General features: G+C 38.0%; 1 protein-coding gene across 1 annotated transcript in view; it reads right to left on the bottom strand.

The window, feature by feature from the left end:
- stag1 (stromal antigen 1) overlaps window positions 1-19,272 on the bottom strand; it is a 54,747-nt gene that overhangs the window by 10,819 nt on the left and 24,656 nt on the right. Inside the window, exons 2-13 of the mRNA XM_015375292.1 lie at window positions 4,805-5,022; window positions 4,483-4,603; window positions 4,229-4,384; window positions 3,360-3,456; window positions 3,159-3,235; window positions 2,710-2,914; window positions 2,464-2,615; window positions 1,907-1,980; window positions 1,703-1,826; window positions 1,491-1,589; window positions 1,315-1,394; window positions 1-108 (exon numbers count right to left, since the gene is read on the bottom strand). Of these exons, the coding sequence (XP_015230778.1) occupies window positions 1-108; window positions 1,315-1,394; window positions 1,491-1,589; window positions 1,703-1,826; window positions 1,907-1,980; window positions 2,464-2,615; window positions 2,710-2,914; window positions 3,159-3,235; window positions 3,360-3,456; window positions 4,229-4,384; window positions 4,483-4,603; window positions 4,805-4,833 (1,322 nt within the window). The 5' untranslated portion in view covers window positions 4,834-5,022. The remainder of the gene's footprint in view (window positions 109-1,314; window positions 1,395-1,490; window positions 1,590-1,702; window positions 1,827-1,906; window positions 1,981-2,463; window positions 2,616-2,709; window positions 2,915-3,158; window positions 3,236-3,359; window positions 3,457-4,228; window positions 4,385-4,482; window positions 4,604-4,804; window positions 5,023-19,272) is intronic.

Raw genomic sequence — 19,272 nt, 5'->3', positions numbered from 1 at the left:
TTTCTATGAAGAAACTCTCCTGCAGCAACTGCTACAGGTCGGTGAGCAGAGTAAACCAGGTGGTAAACGTTCTCACAGTCCTCGTTTGACAAGGCGTCTTCACTGCCCCTTGGATTACAAACATGTTAATTGAATACGTCTTTACATGTTCCTGCTTTACCAACTATCAAGACCGGGAAAGTTATGTATACTTTGTCTACTAACAAATTACAAACTCAAACAATGTATTCTAAGAGGTAAACGCTTCTTCCAGCCTCTAAAGCTCATCAGTCCATGCCTCATTTTAGAGCATAGGTTTGTAGAAAGCCATGCTGCCAACAGATTCTCCTAACAAAGTTGTGAAGTTCTGAATCCCTGTTGGCCCCATGAATCTTTCTGATTACTGCTCTAATGGCTGCCAGTAAAGGTGGACGTCACAATCTCTACAGTTTCGAATAATGAGTTTAAAAAGGATTTTTCTAATAATCCAACAGTTTTAAATATCTCCCGAACTTCTTGAGCTGTCTGATACAGGTTCTTATTAATTAGGTGTTCTGTGTTGTTCTGTGACAATAGCCTGATAAACCAGACTAAATGTGAGATTAAATGTGTAATTTAGTCAGGCCCTGATGAATGAGACATCGGAAGATTGTTGATGAGAACAACCCGTTGTTTTTCAAACCATGTCTGTGCCTATTGGCCTACACTCTGACCAATGAGCGCAACTGACTGTGACGTAGTTAGCGCGACAGAAAGCTGGTGGGGGACTCTAAACAATCAGCCTGTCGATAAAACGGCGAATACGTCCTTTTTAAAAATGAATGAGCGTAGAGCCTCTTCCTGCTCACGTTTCAACGAAAACCCCAAGTCTAATCCTTCCAAAACTGATTCCAAAGCTGAGTCAAACGAGAACTGTTCAATAGTTGTTGCCATCTTCCTTGTTGTGCTTTCTCCAGCGTTGTGCATTTTTGTCGTCATGCCCTCAAAACCCCAGCCGCTTTGCATCCAAAAATTCAAAACACATCTCTGCGTTGTGATTGGCCCACCAGTTCTAGGGCCTGGGGCATTGTTGGAGGCTAGACCCACTCGCACGCAAAAAATTATTTTGGCCGCTAGCGGGTGGGGCTAGTTTACTAGGCTACTGTCACAAACCTTTGAGGCCTTTATAAAACATTTATATTCATATCAAATCTAATATTGCGACCATTTACTCATTTTCATTTAGGGGTATCAGAATGAGCTCATACCCCTAAACATATAACCTACTGAGAAGTTTGGGGTTGTCAGAGTGTAAAAAAGGTTAAGGGAATTGTTGAAATATACCAAACTACTCACTGCAGAATGAGGGTAACCAGTCTGATGGCCTCAACAGCCACATCATACTCTTTATCCAGTGTCATCGAGACAATTCGATCCTGCAAAGATAGTAACATTAAGGCAGAGGGATCATTAACGTCAGCTGACCTGCAGCACAGTGTGAAAGCAGTCCTGATTCTAACAGATTACATTACCTTAAAGCGGTTGGTAAAAAGCTCGAGCTTGGGGAACAGCTCTCTGTTTGTGTAAAGGTTCTGCAGAGCCTTCAGGCATTTCAGACGCACCTCTCCTTGCTGAAAACAAAGCAAACATCTAATTAGAGAGAAATAGGAATTATTCTCTTCTATCAGTCTTTGTCTAAATGTCACTGAAAAGGTAAAAAATAAAAAATCAATCGAGCACTCACCCTATCATGTAAAGTCCAACCAACATATTTAAGGTAGCTGTCATTAAGGAATGCATCGCTGTACATCTTCATCCACACTCCAATCTCCTCGATGCAAATGGCTCTTATCTCAGCAATAGCATCCCTAGAAAAACAAAGCCCGGTATTCACAGATAGATCTTTGATGATGCAAAATTTAGCAAAGCGGAAACCTGAAATGTTTACCTGTAGCGATGCACGAAGATACCCTTAAAGATGGAGTTCATCATATTTTCTATTTCATCTTGATTCTCTTGAAGCTGAAACACAAAAATCCCAGAGGTCACATTCAGTGCTGCTCTGTATATAACCAATCTAAGTCAAGAGTCTCAGTTGAATTGATTCAGAGATAGATGGATAAATAAACTGACGAATGAATGAAATATTTAGACAACAGGATGGTGAGTAAAGTCAGGAAGTACAAACCCTTTTCCATACCCACATGTTTTATTACTAACTCAGACTTGGAAACTACCCAAATCAAATTTCATATCATTTCAAAACTGTAGGAAACATATAAAAAGTTAGGATTGGGCTCAAAGTAACTTGTTGCTTCTGCACCTTCTATGCTTTTAGATTTACTTACTTCTGTTTCTATATTAATATCAGGGATTATATTAGAAGAAACAAACCAATCCAAGACCATTTGCAAAGAGCTCAGAAATATTTTGAATTAATTGTGAGCAATATCCGTGTCTGTAATGAGAGACAATAAAAGAAAAGACTGATTAAAATAAGCTTACCTCCTTCCTCTTTTGCAGCAGCAGTTCCAGCTTCTCATTGGCTCGTTTGCCAGCGATCTTGTTCCTCTCAGCCTCGTATTGTCTCTGGGTGTTGTCCTGATGAATGCTCAGGTTCAGTGCCACATTAACCAGCGCCGTCATCAGCTTCATTGCTGCACAGAGACAAAAATATATCGTACACATCCATCCTCACAACCAATTCAAGCAAAGCAGATCTCCAGGTTCCTCTGCTGCCTTTCAGAATACCTGCTAATGTGGAGGTGTGCCTGAAGGCTCGTACTTGGGAGTCCGACAGTCCAGTAAGGAGGGAAATGACTGTGTCCATCATGTATTCGTCGTAGATGATGCTGTACTGACACTGACGGATCAAAACGCCGATAAACTCGCAGAAGTTGTAGCGAAACTTTTTCCACATTGGGCCGGGCATCGTTAGAGGATAATCCCCGCTGTCCTGTTTAGGCATACCAAAAAAATGTCAACATCCTGAGTTGTTTTAAATGGTTTAACCGAGATTTGAATTTAGCTCAAATACTGATTTGATCATAAAGGAAAAGAATAAGCAGAAGTTCAAAGGTCTTTGATTCATACTCCTCACTATTCATGCAGCAGTTTGAGATGCTAGTTAAGATTTCCTACATCTGCTATGCAGAATTAATCTTGCCTTCATGAGAAGTTTTCTTTACTCAGACAGTTACCTCATCAAACTCCTCCGTCATCTTGCGGATGATCTCTGCATTCTGCATGTTCCTGAACATCTCTATCCTCACAGTGCCTGATACACAGAAATGAGGGACACATACGTTCATCATTCTGGTCTGCTCAGACAACAGATGAAGCATTTGATTTTAATACGTGCTCCATAACGAGGAAGAAAAGACTAAATTAATAAAAATCACCTTTGCAGCCGGAGCACTGGATGAAAAAGTTAATGAGATCCAGCAGGGCCAAGTCTCGATCTTGCTTGTATGCCTCGATCCACTCATCAACCACAGACTGCAAATAGAAAAACTAAATCATCACATCTACACTTCTATGCTTTGGTACAAAAAGCAGCTTTTGCGTTATGTGTAATAAACAGGAAAACAATGATTTCATATACAGAAGTAAAACTGTAGCCATCTCCTTTATTTAATTTTGTAAATGTGTAAAGTAGGGGTCTCAAACTCAAATCTTTGAGAGCCAGTGACCTACTTTTAGATGTGTCCTTTACCCTACACACCTGAATCATATAGCTAAGGTACCATGTTAGCAGCAATGAAGCTTTGCCATTATTAGGAGTCAGGAGTGTAGAGGCAAAGACATGTCTAAAAGTTGTAGGATTTGATTTTGAGACCACTACTGTGAGGTATATACAAGAATGTTAAACAGGATTATGGGTGATACTTGTCAAGACTTAGTTTGTGGAACCTGCAAAACCAAAGACTGAAAGAGGATGGATGCCTGGACAGTTTCACGATTGATGGACAAATGGATTCAACTTTAGAAGACAGAATGAATAGAGGAGCAAAGGGATGGATTGACATATCAATAGGTGGAGGGCTGCAGGTTAATGGATGATTGATAGATGAGCAGGTTTAAGGATGGACATACAAGAGACCAGATGGATGAAAAAACATTTTAAAAAGTTAGGAACAGGATAAAGTGTAAAATTGTTACTTATCTTAAAGCTAAAAAGTACTGTAAGCTAATTCCATGCACACGCGCTACATTGAAAACCTGCTAGATGCAAAAGAACATAAGGAAGGAATTACTAGTGAAAGTTCACCTGCATTGCACTCTTTCCCAGTTTGACAACTTCAAACAGAGTCACGGGCTCTCCTCCGTTTCCATTTTGCTGAGCCACGCCATTTGCTTTCCCCCTTCCTCTGGCCATGCTCAGAGTCTTGTCTGTCGGAGACTTCCGGGGCTTCTTATTGGACGTCTTCAGTGACCAAAATATCAAAAACAAAATGAGCTAAAACCCACACCGACATCTCTAACAAGTACCTTGATTCTTAGCATCAAGACACGGACTCGTACCTGTGTCTGTTTTCCAGGCCTCCCCCTCTTCTTCTTGCCTTTGATCTCTGGATCTTCCATCTCTGTTATGTTCATGCTTAAGCTCACAGTGTCTGTTGCCCCAGACTCATTGGAGGAGTCCCTTAAAGAGCAAATCATGAAACTTGTTAGCATTTTGCGATCTTAGAGAACCTGAAAATGTGAAAAAGGCAGGAAATCAGGAACTCTACACCCATTTCATTTTTTAGGTTAAACATTAAAACACAAATTTACAGGCTTTGAGATCAAACTTAAGTTTGTTTTTATCCCCTTCTGCTCTGAGCTTCCTGGGTGTTTCACTTACTGTAGGACAGGAAGCTCCGAGGTGATCATCTTGTTCAATGGGGGAGCTGTTGACCTCTGCAGCTCTGCTTGTGTGCGTCTTCAACGTTGAGCGTGGTTGAGGTGTGAGAACTAGGGTGCAGGTGAGATGATCCAAATGGGGGGAAATGTCTGGAAGGGTGGGGAGGAGAGGCTGGTGGATGGACGGCTCTTAACCTGCCGCCACTTAGCTGTCTTCAGCTAAAGATAAGAAAAAAGGATACAACTGCTCAGTGATGCCAAATAATAACACTTTATGAGATGCTAAAGGTTTTATTCAAAACAAAGTAAAGCAAATGGAGTTAGAGAATAATCAAATGTTTAAGAGACAATTCAAATCAATTTGCTGAAACAGTTGTGGACATGGAAACATGGAAAGGAGGGCACCAACTGGTGAATTTGAGAACTACAAGCTCAAAGTGTTGCAGTTGATTAAAACTAGTTCACAGAAATGTGACTTTAAACCCTTTTATAGAAATCTTTAAAATATCCTTTCATATTTTACATGGTAGCCATTTGGTAAACAAATCAACTTCATGAAAATGCATGTTTAGGCTGCAATGGTTCTGCAGAAGGAAAATAAAACTTAATTAAAAAAATTAACAACTAGGTTTTAGACTTAAACTTTAATGGTAAGTCATTAAAAAGCAGAAAATGTTTAAGCTGGAAAGCAAGTGAAAATTAAATACAAAATAACATTAATAATATTTACAAAAAGATCCCATGAATATAAACATATATCAAACCATAACAGAAGGCAGAATGCCATTAAACACATTTGGATTCCAAGTTTAATTGTAACAACAGTTTTTTTTTTTTTTTTAAACTAAACCCATAAAAGTTAAAACAACAATGGGAGTAATACCTAACTTAACCATAAGAGGCAGTGTGGTCCACAAAGTCCTCCACCCTCCATCTTTGGATAGCCTAACTAGAGTTTAATTAAAGGAAAAAGACTTGAAAAAACTGCACCAAGAGCTATTTTGACTCCAAATAAACTCTGGACCCATTCTGCTCATTTAAAGAGGAATATGGAGTTATATTTTCCTCAGAGTGTGTGAAAGTGCATACATGTGTGTTTGAAAGCAGATCCAAGCAACAGTAGGGGGCAGGCTAGGAGAGTGTGTATTTAAATGCTGCTTTCCATGGTGTTTGTAGTGTGAACCAGCATGGGGAGAAGGGTGCCTTGTTTTAATAGAAATACACACAGATTAGATGGAGGCCCTGAGTTCATTTAGGGAACTAAGGGTGTTTATTCAAGTTAACACCCCAGTTAGGTGTTTATCTGATAATAACAATGACAGATTAGGAGTTGATCTTTTCCCAAAAGACAAGAAAGTACAAGTCAACTCTTAATGCCTCGGGTTGTGAACCTTTCCCTCGACAGAGGAATTTAAGATATATAAGCTTTTTTCCCCCTCTGAGTTACAGGAATGATCATTAGTGAACACAAGTGTTTAGCTGCATAATAAAGATTTAATCCACACTTTTTGTGTTCTTATGTATGAGACGGACACAATTTAGAGCTGGGCGATTAATCAATATAGCCCAGGGTGACATCACTTCATTACTTTTTGTTTTCTCTGTGCAATAAAATCAGCTATAAACATTTAGTTTGCTGTATTTTCATTGTCTTTTATGAAACATGTTTCATTCAAAAAGCATGTTTCTCAGCTTTAGTTTATGTCACCTTGCAGGAGGATAATAAAAAAAAGGAATATATATAATTTAAGTTAATTTCTAAGTTAAAAAAAAAACATATATTAATCAGATTTGGTAGAAAAGAAAATCAGAGGTTAGATTTTTTTGCAATATCGCCCAGGCCCAACTTAAAAAGTGCCTAAATGTGCCGTGCTGTGTGTGTGTGTAAAGACAGCAATACATCAACAAAAAAGGAACATTTACTGATTTTTTTTCTAAACCTATGCAGACCGAATTTATGTTCAGTTGTTTTTCTTCACTGCTACAGATACCAACAAGTCAATCTGCAAAGAAGAATTCACTGGGTGTAATATACTTAAGGCTCCTGGTTCATATTTACTCCACCATGCTTCAGCTCGCTTTTCATCACTGAGGAGCTAAGTGGGTCTGAATTTTCATACAGGTCAGAGCAATAGAGTGCAGGAAAAGGATGCATGGCAGTGTGATGCTTTTCTGTAGAAGGTGGGCTCATTATCAACCAACAACTACCGAATCCCCAATGGACTCTGATTGGCTTAATTTTTTTGTGACACTTGAGTTGTCAGTGTCTTTCTTTTACATGCATATCAAGCACAAAAGGTTATTAATAATTTGTCTCCTGGACTATTGGCAAACAAGCCAGACATCACAAACAGGTTTTACTTTATTACAGCTAACTCAGTCTCAGTCTGTTTAATTTGCATTACTATAAAAATGTGAACACAAGAAGAAAGACCATTTCTGCCCAAAAAAATAAAGAACACAATATTGATGCGTCTTTCCTGTTTTGAACAGAAGCCTTACAAACCTCTTTACATTGAGTTCTCATGGGTTTTAGTTATAGAAATCCTGTGGGTCCTTTTTAGAGTGGCTGATTACAGCCAAATTATTGGTGTCAAAATAATGGATGTCCCAATGTAGATACCACATCTGCTGGGTTGGTCAGATCTGATCAGGCCCTGCGCATGCAAGTCATGTTATACTATATGATTGGCTGGATGTTGCCGTAAACAAATGTGTGGTTGATCTGGACAATGATAACATAATGTAGGATTTAATAGAAAATCTCAAACAGTTGAGACCCTGGAAGAGTTTTGATTCTTATGAAATGGGAGCAATACAGTTTGTCTTAGAGGTGATTGACATCACAATATGGAAACACCTCAACGAGCTGTCATTACAGTACTGAAATACTGAAGGGTCTAAAATGTGTCCTCTTCACTATGGTTTTTTCCCCCCAAAAAAAACATTTCATGCCCTAAAATAGTGAAATGCCAAACTTTATTAAGCTACATTTAAAAGTTTTTGGTTTTGTTTATAATCTGAGATTCACTCCACTTCCAAACAATACTTTTTTTTATCCAGTTACTTTGAGCAGAATGTAAACAAGGGATATTTGATTTTAAAGAAGAATGACCCAAACAGTTATTTATATCAGTACATAATCATTGTTTAATAAACTATCGAAGTAGATATTGGGCTGCAAAATATGTGTAATACTTGTATATTGTCAAAGACTGAGATAACAATAATGATCACCACAAACCCATCTATTAAGGGCCCAATTCTTCATTAAATCTAGCATCTCAGCTGCAATTATATCCATTAAGTGAGGTATGAAAGTCTGTCTAACAGGTTACTTGTGTGCAAAATCAAATCAGTTATTTCATACCAGCAGTACCATTGTGATAGAAATGTATGGCAGACATTGACACTAGGGCTGAATAACCGCATTTGAAACATTATTGCAATTTTTAAAAGAGCCCTTTCCAAATCAAAGAGAGACTCCTTTTTTAGCCTTGTAACATTTAGGAAGTCTAAGACACTGACTTTCTGACTCCGGCCCTGTAGGGGGCAGAAATATGCCTAAAATGGCCATGCTGCAACACACTTGCAGCTTGTGTTAATTCCGTGCATTCAAGCTAAAGCTAAAAATGTATTTCCATGCTACAATTCTGGTCCTGAAAATGAAACTTTAAACAAATCAGCAGTCAATGTCAGGAAAACAATGAAACCATGAAGCCAAACATATGGTTTATATTGGTAGTTATCACTGTGTAAGCCCAGCTTTAGGGATGTTACAATCCAGTTCAAAGTATCTGAATGAGGTTTCCAGATCAAGGCTTTTTTTTTTTAAAATAAGCCAATCATACCCAGTCTCTGTATCTGCCCTTTTACTACTTGCAATCATGAGATCATTTTTGTTGCTGTAACTTCCTGTTTTCCACTGAATTCAGACAGCTGTCAGTGTGAGATGACAATTACTGCACCACTGATAACATGTTTTCTTTATAGCATAGTGACATTCAGTTTCGGGAATTGTCACTAAAACACCAAAATATTTTTTGAACTGAATAACCAGGCACTATAGCAACAGCAAAACCTTGACTCACTAAGTTTGACTCTGTTGTCACTTTTCTCTGTGTGTGTTTGTGTATCTAACACAGTCTGTGTTTGACTGTGAGCAAGAGACAACGAGCGAGCATCTCAGAGTCACTTAACATGCATGACATGTTCTCCAGGAGGCAGACTGGCGTTGCTATAGAAACTGGTGTGGGTCATAAGCCCAGCACTGAAGGCCTATTTGATTGGCTGAGTGGAGACAGGAGGGACCACAGGGAGGGGGGGAGCATAACAGAACAGGTTTATTACAGAGCCATTCAGTATTTTAATAAATATGATTTAAATGCACTCACTGGAGTTATGTAAACTTGTTGAAATTTTTAAGTACCCTAGAGCATCAATATTGATGTCAAAATGGATTTGGTCTATTGAGGACTTAGGGATTTAGAAACATTTAAAAAAAAAAAAAAAAAAACAGATCCAAAATATTCTGAAGAAATTCAGTTGATAAAAAAAACAGCAAAGACATATCCAATATCTCTGGATGCAACATATCTAATCAATTCAGAGGCTGATCAATGAAAAAATTATTTCTGTTAATTGATTAAATTCTATTGAAAACATATTTGTTGCTACACCATCTGACTGAGCTCGTTTCAAGTATCTTTTTTTTTTCATTTCAATCTGATATATTTGATAAAGAAAATACATTTTTTATAGGCTTGTTTTATTAACCAAAGATGCAATCATGAAACATTTAATATCTAATATTTCTAATTCATAATAGACCTATTACTACTAGATTAACTAGTCAACTCAAATAATACAAAATATTGTATGTTATGACATGATGTTTCACATGCATCCAGTTTTTTTCTTTTACTGCCTAGGCCTAGCTTTTCAAACACATAGTTGGGTTACATTCTGCATGCGCTGTTGAGAAGAAGTTATGACACTGACACAGCAAGAAATCCCATATATTCTCCTCTAACCAGTTATTCGGTTATTTTAAATTCCTAGTTTCGCTGCCAAGTTTCCTGACAGGAAATAGTAGCAGCCTAATGTGTGTGCAACCATTTCTTTATGCGGCCACGTTTGAAAGTGTGGCCCAAAGTTGAACTTAGAAATGACCTGTCTGGTACCTGCAACACTGGCTAAGGGATTATATTATGCAAAGGACAGGTTGTGGGTGACACAGTTAACCAGCACCTAACTGGTCTTTGACCCACTGCACCAGTGCTGTAAGGTTGCTTGAGTGAATTTGCTCCTCTAAATCTGTAGCACACCTTCTGTAGGGACAGCAGAGCACTTTAATTTTGATCTGCCAGACTCTAAACGCAACTTTATCCATTGTTTATTTTAGTTAATTTGGGATCTGTTTCATATGATAAGATCTAACTGACTAGTAATAGTTATCGCAAGGGACCCTTTTTTCACCTGGATCCCTGAACTTTATTGCCCTCATAACCTTCTGTCGTCGCACAAACTTACCCCTTGCGTTTTTCCACTTCCTCACTGCCTCTGCAGTATCTAGAACCACAGCTAGATCGTGATCGCCCTCTTGCGTTGCGGTGTGGAATAACAGCACAGACCACGCTTCAAAATTGGGCATAAATCAAAAATATCTGTGACAAGCTCACTGCAACACAATGCTGCGGGAGTATAATCAGCCCTTTAGTGCCCAAATTGGCTACACTGCAATGCCCAGATGTGTTCAGAGCAACATGCCCAGATTGCATGGTTAAAGCCAGTGATATATATAGAAGTCAGAAAAAAGAAAGTAATTCTGTGAAAAGTAAAACTTCACTTTTTTACATTTTCAATGATTTCTCGACGGGATGTACCGTCCCCTGGGGGGTATTATAATCATTTTGCGGGGGGTGTATGACACGTGTTGGCTGGTATGAAGGTAGATCATTTGTTAAGTTAATCTTAACTTTATATTTTAAACTTCATGGTTTTCTAAAAATACAGCTGCTGTCCGAGTCCAAGAACCCGAGACAGCTACTTCCACTGCTGGGTAAAATTGATTAAAACCAAACGTCAGCCTCTGCTCCCTGATCCTAATTGGACAAGCCAAGCAGGAATAATGTCCATATTAGTGAACAACTGAGTCTCATAAATCTCCAGAATGACGAGGAGGCAAAAATTGCAGACCACTGCCGCTTTCACAAGGCCAGCGTTTTCCCCGTTATGGGAGAGGGTCTGCCTCCTGTTCCTCACTTTCCCCAGGTTGTATCTCTTGGACCAAGGATTCAGACAAGCTCTTCATATTAATACAAAATATTGGAAATGGCTTAACTGGGTTCTTCCTGGCACATTCTGGCTAAAACTGACTTCATAGTGTCCGGATGTGAAAAAGCTGTCAGTGGGCCCTCTCAATAGTGCTGCGGCGATGCCATTTTTTGGCCCCGAAACCGATACCTGGCTATGTAGTATTTGCCGATACCAATACCATCTGTTTGAAATTGGTGTGTGAGTGTGTGTATATAAAACTGCAGACTACTTGGGTGTAAAATATTTGCCATTATTGCTTTGTTAAACTGCTGCCTACCTTTGTGAAGCAAGTAAAAGACTAATACAAAGTGAATCCAGTAGAACTTTTTATTGCCTACCTGGAATGGGTGACAATAGTTGAATAAAGCTTTGGCTCTCAACATAGTATCGGTATCCTATTTGTTGGTACTCGCCGATACCGATACCACCATTTTAGTGCTGGATAGTGTTGCCCCGATGCAACACTACTAAATAAAGTGCTATTGTCTTAAACATATTTTTTAACTGTGTCAAGAGTGGGACAGACTTTGTAATGATACCAGTTCTTTCAAAGAGATCGTTTTGGTTGATCTAAGTGTAACGTTAAAACTTAACTTCATGAACTGCATTGAATCACAAAAGCCTTTCCAATTTACCAACTTTTGTTGCAAGCATTTCTTCTTATGTCATATTACAATGTTTTGCATCAAGCCTGACATTTGTATTTATTTTTTTTTTCTTTATCTTTGCATCCTGCTGTTTCGAGCACAACAGAGAAGTTATGATGAAGCACTAGAGTAGGCACTATTTAGGTAAAAATTAAAGAAGCTTATAAATAGAAACAAAAATGCATTACTAAACAGCATTTAACATTGTAAAAAAATTGCTACATTGTTATAGAGAGACTGTCAAGAAAATCTAGTCAATCTTTACTAAGGTATTTGAAAAAACAGATATTATCCTTCTTTGGTTTCAATGTAATCTGAGAACTTTGACTCGTAACTGGTTTCAAGATCCTGCAACAAAGATTCAGATTTGATTTTGGCAAATGGTGTGTACAAAACGCTGCCCTCCGGAGGCTGTGTAAGCGCTCCCATTGACTATTATTAGGGCTGTGACCAACTGGAGCAGAGACATACACAGTCTATATCTATCTATCTATCTGGACAATGCAGTTTAAAGGACAACAAAAGCCTTTTGACGTTTTTGCTACTGTTCAAGCTCCTTATAAGAAAATGCAAGAGTAAGTCCCATTGTAAATGCATATTTTTGCTACTGCACAGAGACTAGAGTAACGCTGCTGGTCAGTTAGCCATTTAACCACTAATAGATGAGGTAAATGTAACTGCTTCAGTTATCCTTTCCATCAATTTCATGTTAAACGAGTGCCTAATTTCTAATAACTAAGCCAACTCATTTCTAGACTGTTTAATGCTGGGTTTTCAACCATGTTCCTTATGGCCAACTGCCCTTCAAGTTCTGCTGTAGTCACACAGCTGACTGATTGAGAGGCTAATTGACAGGTGCTGCTAAGAAGTATTGCAATCATTTCAATCAGATGAGCTGAAGCACAGATACATCTAAAACATGGGGGACGGAGGACCCTGAGATTTAAGGAACATCCTCTGAAATTTGGCAACAACTGAGCAAAAGGTATGCAAGCCATTTACAGATTGTAAAAACCAATATACTGTAGAGTGAGGTATAACTAGAGCATTCAGCTAGTTATAGGTTCAGTTTATACTAAACATTTAACACACCGGTTGTGTGTGACTTTTTAATCTCTGATCCGATTTTTTTCCCCATGCAGTCACTGCGTATAAGGAGGCTACAGCTAGGCAGGGTGGGCAGATCTGCACAGATTCTTTTCACTTCAGTCTCTGTGCCATAAACAAATTAAAACAATTTCCCACATTTGACTGCGACAGATTATGAAAAGTCAATCAAAAAAATAAAACAAAACAACACTGGCACATTCTATAACGCAAAGTGAGTATGTGCAGCATCTCAAACCACATCAGATAGAGCAGGGGTCTTCAACGTTTTCCAGGCTAAGGACCACCAAACTGATGGCGAAATGGTGCGAGGACACGCTAATTATATATTTTATATTATAATTATATATATTGTAAGAAACTGTGTTATATTAAACTGGTCCTATAGTCACTCTATTACAGATGGTGTCATGAAAGTAATTTTGCACTGGGATTATTAAGGCATTTCTGCTTCTGATTCCTCAATGGGACAGGTGTTGTGAATGAAACTGTGCCCAGCTTAAAAGAGTGCCTGTGTGTTGCTGAAAGTGTGTATTGATGACTGAAAGACATCTGCCTCCATTTATCTGTTTACTAAAGTGTGTTCAATTCATGTTAATGTGTAATTAAAGAGATTTCAATTATTGGAAAAAAATTGGAGGGGGAATATATATAAAAAAAAAAAAAAGTCTAATCAACCAAAACTTTGCAACCCCCATGCAGTACCTCCGTGAACCCCCTAGGGGTCGCGGATCCCCTGTTGAAGACCTCTGAGATAGAGAATATTCATTTATTAAGAACATAATGAGATCTACCTGTAAAGAAATGAAAAACATAGCAATAAACGCAACGGGACAGTTTATAAGCTGACTGAGGCAGAGAGGTGATTCTCAGAGAGATCTGGGAAGTTTATTGAAGTTTTTCCTATCTTTTTGCATAGAAGGGAGAGAGATAGGCTGCCTTAACCTGCTGTCTGCTCCTTGTTATTGTGGATCCCAACTTTACTATATGAGTTCTTTGTCCTCCCAAAGTAAATTTTTTTTTTAAAGAAGATTGTTAAATTGCGGTTTCCGTCCATTGTTTTTGCAAGATTCCAAGAGAATCACTACTGGGGCATGCAAGTGGCACAGTGGTTAGCGCGTACGACCCATGTATGGAGGCCTTAGTCCTCGACATGGCCTACCTGGGCTCGAATCCCTCTCTCTCATACCCCCCCTTACCTCCTGTCAAAAAAACGAGCCAGTAGTGCCGCAAAAAAAAAAAAAAAAAAGTCTTTTGTCTTCATGTCAAACCCATGAAGTTGCAGCTGAATAGCTGCGCAATCCTACTAAAATAGTCTAATACTATCTCAGTCGGACCAACGCAAGCCTCTTTGCGCAAAATCATGTCAGGCGTAATCATCGGAATTGACTTTCAATGACCGCTAAATGCTACAACCTCGTCAGACACAATTTTTTGTCAGATCGGATGCAAAATCCAATTCGGTGTGTTCTGGCCTTTAAACCATGTCACTAAGATTTTTCTTTTTTTTTTACTTAAAAAATATGTACAGATGAATCATAAAGAAAGACTGTTGACAAATTATTTTAAATTATGCCTGGTTTGAGGTAGAAACAAGAAATCAAGCTTTTCCAAAAGAAACCTTTTCAGAAACTTAAAAAATGTAACATCAAAGGCAGAGGAGGTGCAGATGATCTTAGTGATACAGTGATACTGCTAGGAGTTTCTCTTTAAACCTCTGAAAGAAACCCCTAAGGAATAAAATCTAATTTATTTGCTGAATTACAACTTAGTAGACATACATTAGACCAGCTATATGATAACACATTTAAATTTATTCTGTTTTAAATAATGTTTGTAAATCAAATACTTAGTAAATCAGCCAACTGCACATAAAGCTCAACACCTTCCTGCTGTCACCAGTTGGCCTCTTCTTTTCGCCTCAGCTATAATTGCCTGCCATCTCTTGAGGCATGGTGATGTGTGCTGAGGGCTCTGACTGTATTTTGTGTGACTACAGACAGAGAGAAAAAAAAAAAAAACAGGAGTCAATTCCTTAACTAAGATTATCAGGGAAAAGTGTCAAGACGTGGTTCTCAGATTCAGTATATGCCTTATGTATGGCAATCAATAAATACCATAGAGAAGTGTATGCTATTTCTGTCCTCAGTTTCAACAGACCGGTATAATAATAATAATAATAGCCTAGTTGTTTTAAGTCCTTGAGGACACTAATGCTTGCCTTAATACAGTTTGAGGAATTAGCAGGGAGATAATGCGACTTAGCAAGGTCAACATTACAGGAACCAAAGCAGCGATGCCTTTAAAGTAAAATAAAGAACAGAACAGATATGCAAGGATGAAAAGGCCTGCTGACCAGAATCAGACTGACTGAAGAACATCTGGATAAAATGTAGGAAGTAATCATGTTCTGGAACTGTGTTTATAGTGACAACATTCTTCTGTGTTAAAGCAGCTGCCAAAGGAAAGGAAACTGATGTACCATTAAACTGTACTATTTGTAACATGACATATGTGTATGTGGTTCTCTTAAAAAAGTTTTTCCTAAAAGCATGACAAAATATCTAAAGCCATCATGTACCATAACAGATGGCTATAGAAAGCTGAAAATGAATGAACATTTCAGTTTTATTGTACTGGCCTGCTAGCTGTTATCTACGTTATTGTCTTTTAGCCTGAATAAACCTCATACACATTTTTCTTTGCAGAAAAAGTACAACTCCTTTGTGTTAGGACTAAACGATTTTGCCAAATTGTGATTTTCAATTTTCCTTTACACTGACCACAAGCATGTAGATGTGTCACTAAAAAGTTCCTGTTTTTTCATGATCTTGAAAGCTTGCTTAGCCAGAGTCCAATGTTCCTTTTTTGTGGCACCAAACTCACTTTAAATATCTAACTGCTAACTGAAGGGCTGGAGTGAGAAAAAAACACTGGTCTCTTATTTTTCTTAGAAGTAAAGTGACCCAAATTGAGTGCGATATGATAACTCTGATTTGATCAAAGTGTGATTATATTGCAAATGCAATAAATAGCCCGGCCCTAATTTATATAATTTATTTTTTTAACTCCTGGTACTTCCTCTGATGTTTTAAACACCTCAGTGATTTTCAGTCTCATTCCTTTGGCAGCTGCTTCAACACATAAGAGTGTTGTCAGCATAAACACGGTTCAAGAACATGTCCCTTTCCACATTTTTCCTGCCGGTCAGGTTAAAGTTGTCCGATTCTAGTCATCAGGCATTTTAACAGTACATTTCTCTTCTGTTCTTTATTTTGTTTTAATGACATCACTGTTCCAGTTTCTGTAATGTTGACCTTGTTTAGTAACATTTATTCTTTAGCATTAAGTATTCAGGCAAATCTTTTAGTCCTCTAGGACTGTTATCGTTATAAAGACGGTACAGCAAGCAACTGCCTGGTATATATTGATGACCATCATTCGTGTGATGCTCTGTACATTTTCAAGAGCAGGTTGAGATTTGGGGTGATTTTTTATTGAGGTTTTCAGGTTTAGGCTAAAACAATAGTCAGCTCTGAAAGCCTTTTAGTGAGGGAAAGAACATCTGCAGCTAACTATAATACATTGGCTTCCTCAACTGGTTAGCCACCACGCTACAGCCATAGTCACACAGCAAGATGATAAGCAGCATGATTGTCAGATAAGAGACAAACACCAGCAACCTACCCTTTGGCACTTATCATTACTTAGTAATTAACAACCATGCTACCAACATCCGAGGTAGCTTTTTCAATTCAAAATGTCAGGAATAGGTGGAGGTTAGGAGGTTTAATACAGTAGCCCAACAAAGTGTTGTTTTTGCTCTGAAAACATGCAAAACGAAACGGACAAAGGGGTCCACCCCTTTGGAATGGGTGTAGTTTGACTTACTGTATTAATTCAAATGTGAAGTACCCAACTTCAGAGGTTCCAAAACTATACGTAAGAGTACGCTCATCACCACAAGGAGCTATCCTGTGAGATGATGGATGTCTAAATTGATTCATTTGTTTTAACTGAACTAACCTTTGCTGTGTTTTAAGTTTGGTAATGCTAGGAAACATATATTGTGAATTAAATGTTGGCCCTATCGTCAAGCCCTTGAACAGAGAGACTGTGGCTAATCAACATTTAAGCACAACAAGCCTGCAGTGTAGAAGTATTTTAAAACAAGAAACACTGCAAAGTGCATTGTTTATAAAGCATCTGTACCAAGAGGCAGAAGATCTGTCACAAACTACAATAGAATTAACTTCAACATCTGAAAATCTCACCATTAAAGAGCATCATTAAGAGTTGATTTAGCAGCAGTTAGAATAAAGTAAAGCTCAAAATCTTTTGAACAGCAAGATGCTTTTTTCAACAAAGCATGCTTACAGGTATAATAAAAGTAAAAATGTACATATAATAAATAAATGTATTGTAGAGCAGTTGATTACAGCCTCCTTATAAAAAAAAAAAAAAAAGCTATAATAATGATGTCATATCAAAGTCTGGTATTTGGTTAGTATCTTATTGCCTGACAATTAAATTCTGGTATCAGGATTTAAGTTAATAAATATGGATTGTGAATCCTCCTCTTTGATGGATTATCTTTTTTCACAAAAACATACTAAGAGTCTCTTTGGTTTTAAAGTTGTGGATTCACCCAGGTAAAAACAAATCCTCTACTGAATAAAAACAAAATGCTATTAAAGTATCATAAGGTACTTTTTTGCTTATAAAATATTTTGAGGACAGTTAAATGATGTGAACGCTGTTACATTATGGTTTGGTCCTAAAATTTTAAACTGACTGAAACTGACCAGCTGGGAGACACTGCATCTGCTCTTGATATAAATAATGAATGCCTGTTAGAAAATACTATTTTTAATGCTACTCTTGTACATTTTTGTGCTATACCAAGAAAAGAGAACAGAACTGGCTAGAACTGTATTTCTAGATGGACAGCCTTTACCAAAACCAGAGATCTGAAATATTTTCATTTTTTATTGTTTCATGTAAAAATAATTAGACCTTGTTCTATATTAAATAAAGCATGAAGACCACTTGGAAAACCTTTGGTGGACTAATGAGTTAAAAGCAGAAACATTTATGAGCAATAAAAAAAAAAAAAGCAAAAGCGGAGGATGGGCAACTGCTTTTCACTGTGGCTATAAACTAAACAGAGGTGATCAGCCACATGATAAAACAGCTAGAGTTTCCTTTCCAGTCTCGTCTCTACTCCTCTAAAAAGCTACTGACTAGCTTAGCAGATGTCAGATCAATCTCCAACTGGCCGCCTTAACCTTGATAACTGTCTGTGATGAGATGGGGGGCATGTTTAACTGCTAAAGACTAAGCCGATTGGTCTGTATAAACTGACATGATGACCATAAACATTGGCTTCTTCAAAAACAAACTCACTACTATTCTGAAACAGTAATGTTCTGCATGCCAGACAGTAAACATATATAAAAGCACCCATAGAGAACTTTATCCGGACAATCAAGAACTTTGGACCCACATCAGCCTCAGCAGTTATCGGTTACTGTACACCACAATTTTAATCTCCACTGCTTACCTACAGATTATGAATAGTCTACCACTCAAATCACTTTCAACACACTTTAAGCCAGTATAAAGACACTGAAAGGGAAAGGTGTCAGGATCAAGTCCCTCAGCAGTCTTTTCCATTAATGAACAAGCCCGCGACAGTCTCATTTGGGCCCGCCACAGTCTTATATAGACACACAGAGAGGGAGAAAACAACACCAAAAAGATCTGTCAGACCATTCCACAGCTGTACTTTCATACCGCCGATAACCCAGCACCATAGAGAGACAAATTGGCCTCTTGATTTTACGTTATTACATCATGTTCTACTCACCCATATGAGTTTTGTGTCATTTGGAGCTCTTCTGGAGAAATTTGGTTTTGTTATATCCAAGTAACATCTTCCTATGGGCAACGAGTTGAAGGCACAAACTAAACTGTACATAATTTATTCTTTATGGTACGCCAGCATTCATAACATGTAGGCAAATCACTGTCCCCCAGACATCCGCAGTTATATTTTTTATATTTATATTTTTTTTAAACAAAGCGGAGTGTGTATGACGTCATCCGTGCGCCGGACTGAAGCTGTGACAGGCAGGCAGGCCACAGGAGGATACACTCTACCCCTTCTATTCATTCGGCTAGCTAATATGAATCGTTCAATTCCATTTCTAGAGCAAGATCATCTGTGGTAGTAGCACTAGACATCTTCGAGGTATTCAATTCAATTCAGTTTATTTATACAGCGCCGCTTTGTTTAAAAAAATATATAAATCAGATGAGCAGTTAATATTGTATCATCTCAAACACATTTTATTGCCATTGTGAAATTCTTTTATAAGGATTGACTGATACTTCT

The sequence above is a fragment of the Cyprinodon variegatus genome, unplaced genomic scaffold (genome assembly GCF_000732505.1).
Source record: "Cyprinodon variegatus isolate N-32 unplaced genomic scaffold, C_variegatus-1.0 Scaffold116, whole genome shotgun sequence".
In the NCBI taxonomy this organism is placed as follows: Eukaryota; Metazoa; Chordata; class Actinopteri; order Cyprinodontiformes; family Cyprinodontidae; genus Cyprinodon; species Cyprinodon variegatus.
This window is presented reverse-complemented; position numbering and strand designations above follow the sequence as displayed.